Source organism: Microtus ochrogaster, linkage group LG3, assembly GCF_000317375.1.
Source record: "Microtus ochrogaster isolate Prairie Vole_2 linkage group LG3, MicOch1.0, whole genome shotgun sequence".
Classification (NCBI taxonomy): Eukaryota; Metazoa; Chordata; class Mammalia; order Rodentia; family Cricetidae; genus Microtus; species Microtus ochrogaster.
The window spans coordinates 44,382,223-44,394,647 of record NC_022029.1 but is presented as its reverse complement, the minus strand read 5'-3'; the positions used below and the strand labels follow the sequence as shown (position 1 = coordinate 44,394,647).

The following is a 12,425-nucleotide window of genomic DNA, read 5'->3' as shown; positions in this document are numbered from 1 at the left end:
CCAAGCATGGGCATAAATTGAGTTTGCTTCCCTCCCACCCTGGAAGTGGTCTAGTATTCATTTTTCGGACTTGTGAGTGGCAGGCAGGTGCCACGGGCTCCAGTTTTGCTGATTCCTATTTGATCCAGTGTGTTACCTGTGTGGGGTTTTCCTTACACTCAGTATTTCCAGGGTAAATACCTTGATCTCTTGGTTTTCTACCTTTCTAGTTGGTATAGGTGTGGCTGGGCCCCAGGTGGCTCTGTTCTGCAGCATTCTGGGTATCGCTCCTGGGGCTGTACCACACGGCCTCTGTCTTTCAGCCGGTTTCCAGATATTGAGTCCCATCCCACATACAATCCATAGGTGAGGTGAGCTTTCTGTATTGACCTGGCAGAAGCAAGCTTGCCACAGGCTTCTTATTCTACTTTTCAGTGATGGGTAATAGCCCTGCTTAGCCATAATGGATGGTCTCGGCTTCCCTGTGGGTAGATTAGGTTGAGAAAGTCTTGGCATTCAGCAGAAGAGATTTCCACATATATAAGTTCAGTTGAGTTGTGGCTCCTTGAACTGACAGTGGGAAGAGGCGATATTATGTTTTAAGAGATCTCCAGGATGAGTCTATAAGACAGCCCTGGCAAGTCTCTGCCCCCTTCCCGTCAAATGTCCTCTGCTAAACCCTTCCCTTCCTTGGGACTGAGTTTCTTCAGCTTTATAATAATGAGTTCCAGCTATCTTCCAAGGCTGATTTTAGCTCTGTTCCTACAAAATAATTGTGTGTGCTACTCGCCAGAGGGCTTCGTGCTAAACAACCTCGCCCAACGAAGCAGCAGCATCTTCACAAATGACAGATACACTCATCGCGTTTGCTCCTCAGCCTGCTGGCCACAGTAGGCACCAAGGTTGCTCGCTCTGTCTGCTTGCTGTTCCGTTTTCTATTAATAGTAAATTGATGTAAAATTGCTGTTCCTGAGAATTGGAGATGTTGCCATTGGAAACAGGCTCAATTCATCCACATAACCATTAAAACACCAAGATAAATGTCATAATGAAAATGGCAGTTTGTTTTTAGAGAGAGTAGACATTACCCTCTGAAGGCTCGCTCCAAAGGTATGTATGTACATTATTGCTAAGGCTGGGTGTAGCCTGTCCTAACCACGTCTTCAGCTCTCGGGGTCGGACACCAGATGGGGAGTCTGAAGTGCACACTGTTCTTCACCGCCTGCCTGCACTTGTGTTACAAAGGAATACAAAGGACTCATGATTAGCGCCAGATAAAAGCACCCTACTCCCACTGCAGTTATTTTCTTCCCGTGAGGCCCAGAGAAATTATATTACTTTCCTTTAAATCACTTCATTTGCTTTCAGAAATATTTTCTACTCTTGGCACTCTCTCTCTCTCTCTCTCTCTCTCTCTCTCTCTCTCTCTCTTTCTGTCTCCCTCTCTCTCTGTGTCTCTCTCTTTCTGTCTCTCTCTTTCTCTCTGTGTCTCTCTGTATCTCTCTCTTTCTTTCTGTGTCTCTTTGTCTCTTTCTGTCTCTCTCACTCTGTCTCTCTCCCTCTCTTTGTCTCTCTCTCTGTCTCTCTCTCTCTGTCTCTCTGTCTCTGTGTGTGTGTCTCTCTCTCTCTTTCGAAACAAGGCCTTGATATGTAGCTCAGGCTGGCCTTGAATTTACAGAAATTCTCCTGCCTCAGCTTCCGAAGAACTAGGATTATAGGTGTGTGTCTCCATACTCAGTTTGCCTGCTCGGCTTTCCTTCTTTCCATCTCTCCTTCCCTCCTTCCCTTCTTCCCTCCCTCTCTCCCTTCCTTCTTTACTTCCCTCCTTCTAGCTTTATTGAGATCTACTGTACATACAATAACACTCACCCATTTGAAGTATACTGCTTGATAAATGTGGATGGTTGAATGCAGGCATTTAGCCTCTGTCACTTCCAAGCTGTATGTGGAGTGCGACTGTCCTGAAAGGTTTTGTCATTCCCCTCCCCAGCATGTCTCCCCCACACTATGCCTAACCCCAGATAGGCACCAACCTGCTTTCTATCAATGCCATATAATTTTACAAAGATGGGATCACCTGACATGCATATAGTCTTTTTAGACTACTTTCATCTAAATTGAGGTCTTTGATGTTTTTCTATGTGCTTGTATATATTTCTCCATCCATTTTCTTGTGTATTATTATACGATACGGATATACCATGTTTTGTCTTCACTTACCAGTTTGTAGAAATTTGGGTTGTTTTACCACTTGGGTAATGCTGTTTTGCAAAGTGGCCACTCCAGCAGCATTGTTCAAGTGAGAGTTTTGCTTTCTAATGTGCCTGCTGACATTTGGTTCCATCTCTTGAGTTTGTGCCTGCTTTAGCTGGAAGAGCACCAGTGAAGAAGTCATATTGGGAACAGTCCTAAACAGCACAGAGAACCCGTTCTGGCCAGGGATAATCAAAACAGCAGATTCTTATGCAAAACTCCCTTGAAATTAAGAAAAAATGATACAACTCATAACTCTGTGACTAATGGATTTTGTTTTAATGCCAATGTTAGGCATTTAAAAAATATGAGAAACACTTTAGACTCTTTTACCGGCTAAAATAATGGAAAAACCTGTCATAATTTGTATTATTCGCCAGTGAATTCAAGACTTGTGCTGACCTGTCTGCATCTACTAGCCCCAGTTAAGGAGTCAATGACAGACCTAAGTACAAATACCACCAAAGTTCAACTTCATTAACCAATGAGTGTTCCTGGGGTTACTACAGAACATTGATGACTCAGACAGCTGTACCACCAAAGCTTACTCCAACACGGGTGATGGTTCACGAAAGCTAAAACTTGGAGCTCACTGCACGGCACGCAGGTAGCTCAACAGACCAGAGAGGGTCTCTTCTAGGCAAGCCAGTTCTTTAATCCTCTTCAAAGCAGCTCAACTTGTCTCTTCAAGGTAGCTTGGCTGGTCTGGGTGTTTCTCAATCATCCTTGTTGCTTATATCTGCTCTGTTGGGGGTAACTCAAGGAATCTCATCAGTTTGGGGGAGTTCCTGAAGCTTGAGAGTTGCTCGCCTTCTGAGCTTAACAGGTGAAATGTTTCACCCCTCCTTAGAACTTACTGTGACTTAGGGAGCTTCCCCTCCAAGGTGGGGGCTTTTCTCCAGAAAGAAATTGCTACAAAGCACAACAAGCACCATTTTGATGGATTGCATTTGATGGTGTTGGATGGGCACAGAGCCAGGTTGGGAAAAAGAGGCAGTGATGGATGTATGTACAGACTGGCGATGGATGGGTACACAGAGAGGTGCCTGGAAATAGATCCCAGAGGGTGCTAGTTAGGAGCCACGGAGGATGGCTTATATGACTCAAACTGTGCACACGCCTACAGTCTAAAAACTGTAAAATCTGCACTCGGCAGTCCAGGGGCGGATGGGCACAGCTGCCCATCTGTGACCGGAGGATACGTCAGGCTGAAATAGTCAGAAGTGTTGAAGCTTCCCTCCAATCACTGCCTGGGGGAGGTCAGGGCTGAGTGGGGTTCCTTTGCTAGGACACGCAGAGGAAATTCTATGGAAGATGAACTTGCCGAGGAGCAATCACACCTGACTCAACAACACGGACCCTCGTGTGTAGGTCTGCCAAGAACACACCTTCACTGGGTTGTCTCTGACTTATTCTGGGATGGCCTGCAGCCATGGAAGATACTTGAAGAATAAGAATTGCTTTAGAACAGAACATACTTTGTTTTTCTTAGAAAAAATTAAGTTGGGAAAAACTGTCCCTTGAAGAGTGATTTGGGATGGGAGCAAGCCCTAAGAAAGAACGCTGCTGCATTTGAAGATGCAGTGGCTTCCCCTGCCCGCCCCTCTTTGACACAATGAACGTTTACAATGGCTGAAAAGAGTAAAATGTGCTAAGTGGCTGAGATCTGAGACATCACACATCATGAGTTGCAGTGCCCTTCACTGTGCATGCGTGGTTTTCTGCTCTTGTGGAAACAGCGGTGTGTTTAACATTGCCTACGCACATTTCAGCGTGAAAACATCAAACAGGTGTACTTTTGGTCTGTACGTGTCGGACCATTTGGTGTCTTTAAAACTACAGTGACTATTTCCTGCGACCTTCACACAGTTATTCCTGACCCTAAAAATTACCTAACCTCTAGCTGGCTTCCTGTTGGATCTCAGCAGTAAATCTCCTGGGAATGCTGGTTTGAAATCCAGATAGGACGATGAAATACACTCTGTCATACTTACAGTCTGCTTGGTTTTTAAATTTGCTGTTTGAGTTGCTGGCTTAAATTTCACACACACACAAAAGTCATCCAGTGAACTTTGACTGAGGGGTAGGATGAAATTTCCAACAATTTCTGAAATAAGCTTAAAAATACTTATGGCATTTTGTACTATGTGTTGCGTGAAGTAGCTTTCTTAACATTTACAATTATAAAGGCAAATTGCTGGTCAACTCTGGAATATGATGAAGATGCTTTGTGTTTTGCAACACCAAATATTTAGTTAATTTAATTTAATTTGTTTAAATTAAATAAATAAATAACACCCATCTCAACAGTATTCAAATTTGCTTTTGTTTTTTAAACAAATGATAGAATTATAGAGAGAATTGCTTAAAAATTAAAATGACTTATCAGTAAATATTTGACTTGTATATCTATATTATATACTTATATACCCATGATCATTTAAAAACTTCCTGGGCAAAGAGGTTGCAATGGGAAAAAGCTTAAGAAGCAAATGTATAGAAAGTATTTATGATCTGAGCTAGCTGTCCATCTTCCTATATTTCCCACCATCCTTCACTGTGCCTGCCATAGAAAACAGTTACCATAGCGACACCCTCATCATTCTTTCAGAGATCTGATAGCATTTTTTTCTTTTTAAATCAATTTTAACCCAATTCAATTTCTTTTTTCCCTAGAACTGCTCTTGCTGCCACCTGGCGGCCCATTGGAATCACTGGTGACTGTTTAAAGTTGTTTCTCTCTGTGTTTTAATCTGTACACTTCGAATGGCTTTAGATTTACATAGACGGTGTAGAAACGACACACAGAGCTCCTGTATGCGACTAAGGAATTGACTTGAGGCAGTCTTAATAACTTCAGACTTCATTTAGATGTCTCGTCTCATCAACAGCCTTTGGCCATGTATCCAAACTCAAACGCTATATTATCTTTACCTGATGTGTCCCTGACTTCTCCAGTCTGAGAAAATCCACCCTTTTTCAGGCACGGAGCAGGAGGTTCCTTGTGTTTCTCTGGCATCCCATCATTCACTGGGGCTGAGGGTTTGGGGGAAAACATCAGAGATTCTGAGCCCTTCTCCTTCTTGCCTCTTCTGTCAGGGGCACCCGATTACACCCGGGCTCGTCACTGGTGAGGCCCACTCTGGTTCCTTGGTCAGGGTGTGTCCCCAGTTTCCTCAGGTGTGAGCTACCACGCGTGTCTGTATATCATGAAGCCCCACCAGCTCCCAAGAGGCGCAAAGATAAGCATTACCTTGTAGGGTATTTAATAAATAAATAGAGGCGGTGATATTTTAAATCCACCATGATAACTAACAGTATTTTGAGAGAGACACTTTAGGCTATGACAACGTCCTGTTTTTGCCCACTGATTTTAGCAGCCATCTGGGAACCTCATCTACAGTAGCTATTACTCTGGTGTTCCAAAGTTGACACTGAATTCTTTATCCCCTCCTCCTTCACCTCCATGTATTTACCTATTCAGTTGTGTATGTGTATATACGCACAGACACGCAGTTTATGCCTTGGGCTGCCATGCACTATGATCTTTAGTTTGTGGCTCAAATTGTTCTGGCATTGAAAGAACCACAGGGTTCTTTTGGGTTGGCCTCAATGTCCTTGTGACCTACTCCCTTGGCTCCCATTCCCTGCCCTTTTAAACAGCAACCACTTTTTGATGCAATAGTAGCTAAGGCTTCACTTCCCGTGTTTTCAGCTGTCAGGAGCCATTTTCCCAAAAAGTATAGTGGGGATCATTGTCCTGGGGATGTTTGCGGAGAGCCCCACACCCCAACTGTATTGAGAACTGTTTGTTGGTGGAGCCCACCCCACACCCAACTATCTTGAGAGCTATCTGTTAGCGGAACCCGCCCCACATTCCAACTATCTAGAGAATTGTTTGTGGTTGGAATCATAAAAGGAACGATTTCTCTTGCATAGAGAACACTAGGTTTGTCGACTCGTTACCAAGTGTCGACTTGTGACCATTGCTGCCCTTGCCATACCCCTGCCCCCCATCCCAACCCAAATTCCTCATCCAGGGGCTATATAAGCCACAACCATTATGCTAATAAACGGAGGCCTTGACAACAGATCTTGCTTGGCCTCGTTCCTCTTTCCCACCCATGTCTTTTTCAGATAGCACCTCTTTGGGACCCTGGAATAACTGACCCACCAGGCAGGTTACAGTTATGGTCACAGTGTAAAAATAAGTGGAAAATTCTGGAAATGTTTTCTAAGTTTTAAATTGTCCTCTGCTCTTGGGTATCAGGGTGATCTTGCTCATCATTCTATATAAGGCATGGAGTATCCCTTAATTCAGCACATCCATGCTATATCTATGACTATCTTGTTATCAAACTTCCATTGTCACAATCTCACAATTAGGGTCAGGAGATCCTAATTGTGGCCTGACACTATGTCACCAGTGTCATTGTATCAACATCATTTAACCTCATTTCTTCCCATTGCTCAGTCATTGTGCCCACCTCATACCATCACAGAAGGACAAATACAGTACAGGCTGGAGGAGGAAGGAGAAGGAAGAGAGGGGACATACAGAGCAGGAGAGACAGAACAAGAAAGGGAGATACAAAAATAAGAGCACGAGAGAGAGGTAGGTCTAGAGAGAGAGGGAGAGACATAGAGCGTTATATTCTCGTGTATGTAGGCCTGTGTAGTGTACGTTATAGAGGTAAATTGTCATGTGCTGTTTGAACTCACCAAGAAGTTGCTTCTAGAAACAGGCTGATACCCTTCTCTTGGGTTCAATCTCTTTATGCCAAGTGTCCTTTAAAACCCCTGTGTGCCAGGGGGAAAGGATCGCGAACAGCCAAAGAGTCAAACATTGTGTCCTTGAGAACAGCTGGGAGGTGGATGTCCCTATTGTTTATCTGGTGACAGAAAAATGTTTGCAATAGGAAAGACAGCCTGGAAGATCCGCAGTGGGAAGCTCCTCAGAGGGGAGAAAGCTCAGTAGGGGAACTCCAGCTGAGAGCCTCAACTTCCCTTTGGATTTCGCTAGATGTTTATAAGGACCCGATCTGGTGATGTGACCTTCCTAGTGTTATCTGTTCCTTTCACCTGCAAGTCTCACCCAAAGGTACACTGTGCTCTGCCTGGGACTCTCCATTTGGGAACTGCAGCTGGCTCTCTAAAAGGGCTTCCTCAGTTGATTTCTGCTGGGTGTTTGAGCACCTGATTGGATGGTGTTTTGCTGCCTGCCTATCTATCTATCTATCTATCTATCTATCTATCTATCTATCTATCTATCTATCTTCATCATCATCATCTGCTATTCATTCTTTTTCTTTAGCTTGTTGTGTACTTAAAAACTTTACTCATTCAAAACCAAAAGCATGCTACTGCAGGTTATTTCTGCAACTGGTGGGCTGCAGGACAGAAGGACAATCTTGACTGCCAATCTCAGGTACTGTCCACTTGTTGTTGACACAGGATCCCTCATTAGTCTGGGTCTTAGCAAACAGACCAGGTTGGCTGACTAGTGATCAACCTCTCCCCTTCCTGGAATGTCAGGTCCATGACACCATCCCTGACTGTTTGGGAATGGAATCTGGGTATCACACTCAGGTCCTCATGACTGCATAACAAGCATGTTACCGACTAAGTTTGTCCCCTGCCCACAGGTCAATGTTTTTGATTGATTAGCAGGAAAAGATGTCAAGACTAGCCAAAGCTGCAGTGGCGGTGATGGGTGAATAGGGAAGTCACTTCAGGTAACCTTCCAGGAGCCTTTTCCTCCCTGGTTCCACTCTCTTAGTCTGAAGGCATGCACTGCAGCTCCGAAAGTCAGTTAACTTACAAGGTGGAGTATTAGAACCTTCATGACATTTGCCTTAGTTACCATTCTTGCATTATTAAGAGACACTATTGACCAAGGCAACAATTATTAAAGAAAACATTTATAGGATTTCCCCCGTGGAAATTTTAGGATTAGTTACCTATACTATCATATCATCTATACATAAAGATACTTTGACTTCTTCCTTTCTGCTTTGAATCCCTTGGGTTCTCATCAGTTGATTTATTGCTCCAGCTAAGACTTGAAGTACTATATTGATATATAGATATGGAGGGAGTGGACAACCTTGGCTTGTTCCTGGTTTTGGTGGAATTGCTTGAGCTTCTCTCCATTTAAGTTGATGTTTGCTACGGGCTTGCTGCAAACTGCCTTTATTATGTTGAGGTATGTCCATTGTATCCCTGATCTCCCTAGGACTTTTATCATGAGTCTCATGTTCAGAGTAGGTGGCCAACAAATAATAGACTCCACAGGGTTTTTGTTTTGTTTTGTGTATGTGTGTGCACATGCTTTAATTAGCTACAGTTTGGTGGCTTTTTCCCCCCTTTTTTGATGTGGCCTTATTTTGTTTTCTTAGTTTTGGGGAATTTTGTTGTGGTATTGGGTTTTTGTTTTTGTTTGTTTTGAGAAATAACTTAAAGTTGAGTGTGGAGGGAGGAGAGAGGATCTGGTAAGACTTGGGGGAGGGAAAGAATATAGTCAAGATATATTTAAATTTAATAATTGTTTTAAATAATAAAGATATAATAAGTTTCATGATGTTAGTCCATGATCATAATGGCAGGAAACAGAGAGGCATGGTGCTTGGGTAGCAACTGAGAACTTTATACCATGATCCATAGAGAGCAGTCAGAGAGAGAGAGAGAGCAACTAGGCCTGGCATGGACTTTTGAAAACTCAAAGACCACCCCAGTGACATAATTTCTCTAATAAGGCCACACCTCCAAATCCTTCCCAAACAGTTCCACTAAGTGAGGACCAAGTGTTCAAATACATGAGTATAGAGGGGCCGTTCTCATTCAAACCACAACAATGATCTCATAGGAAAAAGCCAATATTTAGGAAAGGAAGAGCCAACCAAAGGAAAGAATTGTCAGCAGTAGGCTGGCGGGGACAGGCAGGAGCCCAGCAACGTACTCCCCTGGTTGGGTTTCTCTTCAGTTGTACCCACCTATACCCATCACCACCATCAATTCAGTTCAAACTGCAGGCTGAAATGAAATGTAAAGTAGTGTGTGTCGCCTTATGGAGACATGCTAAAATGGTCCCATAACTGTCCTAATAAACATCAGTGTAGGAACCCCACTAAACGGTTGACTGAAAGCTCCCACTTCAAATGCAAAATTTCTCCAGAGTTTATAAGCAAATCCTGTGGCTACTCTCAGGGAATGTGGATGTGAGCCAAGTGATATAGAAGGAACCATTTTAAAGTAGGCAAAAAAAGCAAAAGCTTTGGCAAGAAGCTCCTGTTTTGTGCATTTTTAAGAGATAAGAGCATTCTTTGGAGAGGATTCAGATTAGGGGTGGTGTGGGGTTTGTATTGAATCTCCCCGCCCACTGTGCGGAGCCTGGCACAGAGGAGGTATTTGTTGAATAGGTTTTAAACATGTGCTGAGTGTGTGTCCCTTTTGTATCTGTTAGACCCGAGGTGGGGAGAGGTTGGCTAGTTTGTATCAAGATGTTGGAAGATCCAAGGCTGCACCAGAAACTAGAGGACAGCTTTACTCCAGGCATTCGCTGGAGTTGAACCAGGACTGGCTTCTCCACCAGGCACGGTACCCACCGGCCACAAAACTTTTAGTCTGTGAAAGGGTTTTATTGCCTATAAAATTAGAGGAAGAATTTTATACTCACACAGTGGCAGATATGATCTTTAAGATTTTTTTCTTTTTTTTTTTAAATAATTTTTATTTTAAATGTGCATGGGTGCTTTTGCCAGATGAATGCCGTATGAGGGTGTTAGATCCCCTGGAACTGGAGTTACAGACAGTTGTGAGCTGCCATGTGGGTGCTGGGAATTGAACCCGGGTCCTCTGGAAGAACAGTCAGTGCTCTTAACCTCTGAGCCATCTCTACAGCCCCCTAGTTTTTTTTTTTCAATGGAGGAAGTGATCCCTGGAAGTCATATTTCAGCCTGGGCAACTTGACCTTCTACTATGCAGGGAAGGAATAATCTGATGGATCTCTCTCCACAGATGCCACCACAAATGACCTTTCAACCATGGCTTTCTTCCTCTTGCTTCTCATTTAAAAGCCAGGCTTCTGTCTAATTTGCATACAAGGGAATTCTGTTCACTGCACATGTCTAAGGGTCCTAGTAAACCCATGCAATGATGAACCCACTGCTATGGTAAAGACATTTCCACTGTCCCCAAATGCTTCCTTCGACCTCTTTAGGGTCATCCCAATTCCCAGCTCTTGGAAACCACTGTCATATTTGTGATCTTTAGTCTTATCTGTTTTAGAACCTAGCATCAGAATCTAATATTGTATGACCAGTGTGTCTTGCTTCTCTCACTCAGTACAATACACTTGAGATCATCTTGCTGCTACATGTGTCTATCAAGAGTTCATGCATTTTTCTGTGAGATGTATTCCAGATTTCCATCACATTAAAAAAAAGTCTATTGGAAGCACATTGTGGTGTTTTCGGTCTTTGATAATACAGAAACCTCAGCAGTCATTGGATTGTATGGAGAAGGGGAGCTGGGTGTGTGGTCAGAGTTCAGGCTGCCCTCCTTGGAGAAGAATGGGGCTCCTGCATTATTTGGAGTGTGTAATCTACTCACAACGTTCTCAAAGCAAAGACGCATTCCCAGTTCTGCTGAGAAGTACTACAAGCTCTAGTTATATTTCACCTCGCTAGCAGCAAACACTAGGCTAGAACTGGGAGTGACTTGCCGTTGAGAATGTGAAATCTGTGCCGGGCGGTGGTGGTGCACACCTTGAATCCCAGCACTTAGGAGGCAGAGATGGGCTGATCTCTGTGAGTTTGAAGCCAGCCTGGTCTACACACAACAATTATAATGCTGCATCCTGGATGTGTGTCAACTTAAGGAAGTGCCCAGTCCCAAGTTTATGATGGTTCTCCTTATCATTCTTTTGATTTTATAATGGCACAAAAGCAATACTTCCAATAAAAAGCATATCTTGAGTCTTGTGTTTCGAGACAGCATCTAGCTATGTGGCTCAGGCTTGTGATCCTCCTGCCTCCACCTCCCAAGTGCCACAATTTCAGGTGAATTTGATATTTTCCTGTCTAACAACTTGCAGTACCAGCTTGTCTTGAGAAGCTCGGTGGCGGCAGGAACCACGGCCCTCAACCAGCTGCACGGCCACACCCTGTTGTGTGCTGTGTAACTCAGCTGTGGCGCTCAGCAGTTTAGATGTGGTGGCATTGTGGACCTTCAATGCACTCATCAGGACGTGTTCCCATCATTAGTTAAAGAACATCAGTCTTGTCCAAATAAAAAGTCCAATGGTCTCATTTTACAGGAAACAACCAGAAACGTCAGGTGACATCTCCAAGATCCAGGTGGGAGGAGAGGTACTTAGGTCTCCTGTCTCCTGGGCCATAAAGCTACCAGAGACTTCCCTTTTTCTTTCTTTTGTTAGCAGGGTAGTAAACATTGGGTACAGGTAGTTAATATGGTTGGGCTAAGGAAGTGCGGGCCAATTCTCGTGGTGCTCTGCTGAGGAGCAAATGAGTCACGTGAACAGATCATGTCCTCCATGTTCCCTACATGTGCAGATCATGGTTTCTTACCTGCTCCAGGATGCAGAAGGGGACCCCTGGAGGAAAACAATCCCATCGTCACAGCCACAGGCACCTGCTCAGCTCTCTGGGTCCCTGTCCCTCAATGACAATATTATCAAAAGCTGCTTACCTGGGACCAAATTTGTTGATCTTGTTTGCTTCTTTGTTTTGTCCTGAACTGGAAAGACTAAAGCTATTTGATGCTCTCAGGTCCTTTCCAGCTCGGGCGCTTGTGTGAGGTTTGAGCTGCAGGAAGCGGAAATGGAGAAAGGTTTGCCCCCTGCTTTCTTTACTTCCTAGTGACTGAAGCTGCCCCTGAAACATAGAAGCTCTTTGTCCCCTGACCCTTTAACAAGAGGTTTCTATTCCTTTCTTTCCTAAGCTCTCTCCTTTTGTTTACTTTCATTCTCCATCAACTTTGGGTTTCTAATAAGCAATCAAAAGGTCTGTGTCAACCTTCCTTATAAATCCTGGGGACCAAGCGTGGAAAGGAAGTTCACTGTGTTTCTATACAAATCACCAGGAGATTTATTTGTCCTCAATTTTGACCAAATAAATGAAAGAGGGAAAGAGCTCATATTACTTAGAAGTAAATGGGGACATCAAAGCCCGGCA

The 12,425-nt window shown here is 43.8% G+C and overlaps 1 protein-coding gene across 1 annotated transcript in view; it reads right to left on the bottom strand.

The window, feature by feature from the left end:
• Positions 1–11,473, bottom strand: part of Wipf3 (WAS/WASL interacting protein family member 3) — a 138,108-nt gene extending 126,635 nt beyond the window's left edge. The window contains exon 1 of the mRNA XM_026785948.1: positions 11,330–11,473. Coding sequence (XP_026641749.1) covers positions 11,330–11,473 — 144 coding nt within the window. The remainder of the gene's footprint in view (positions 1–11,329) is intronic.
• Between the last annotated feature and the right edge of the window lie 952 nt (positions 11,474–12,425).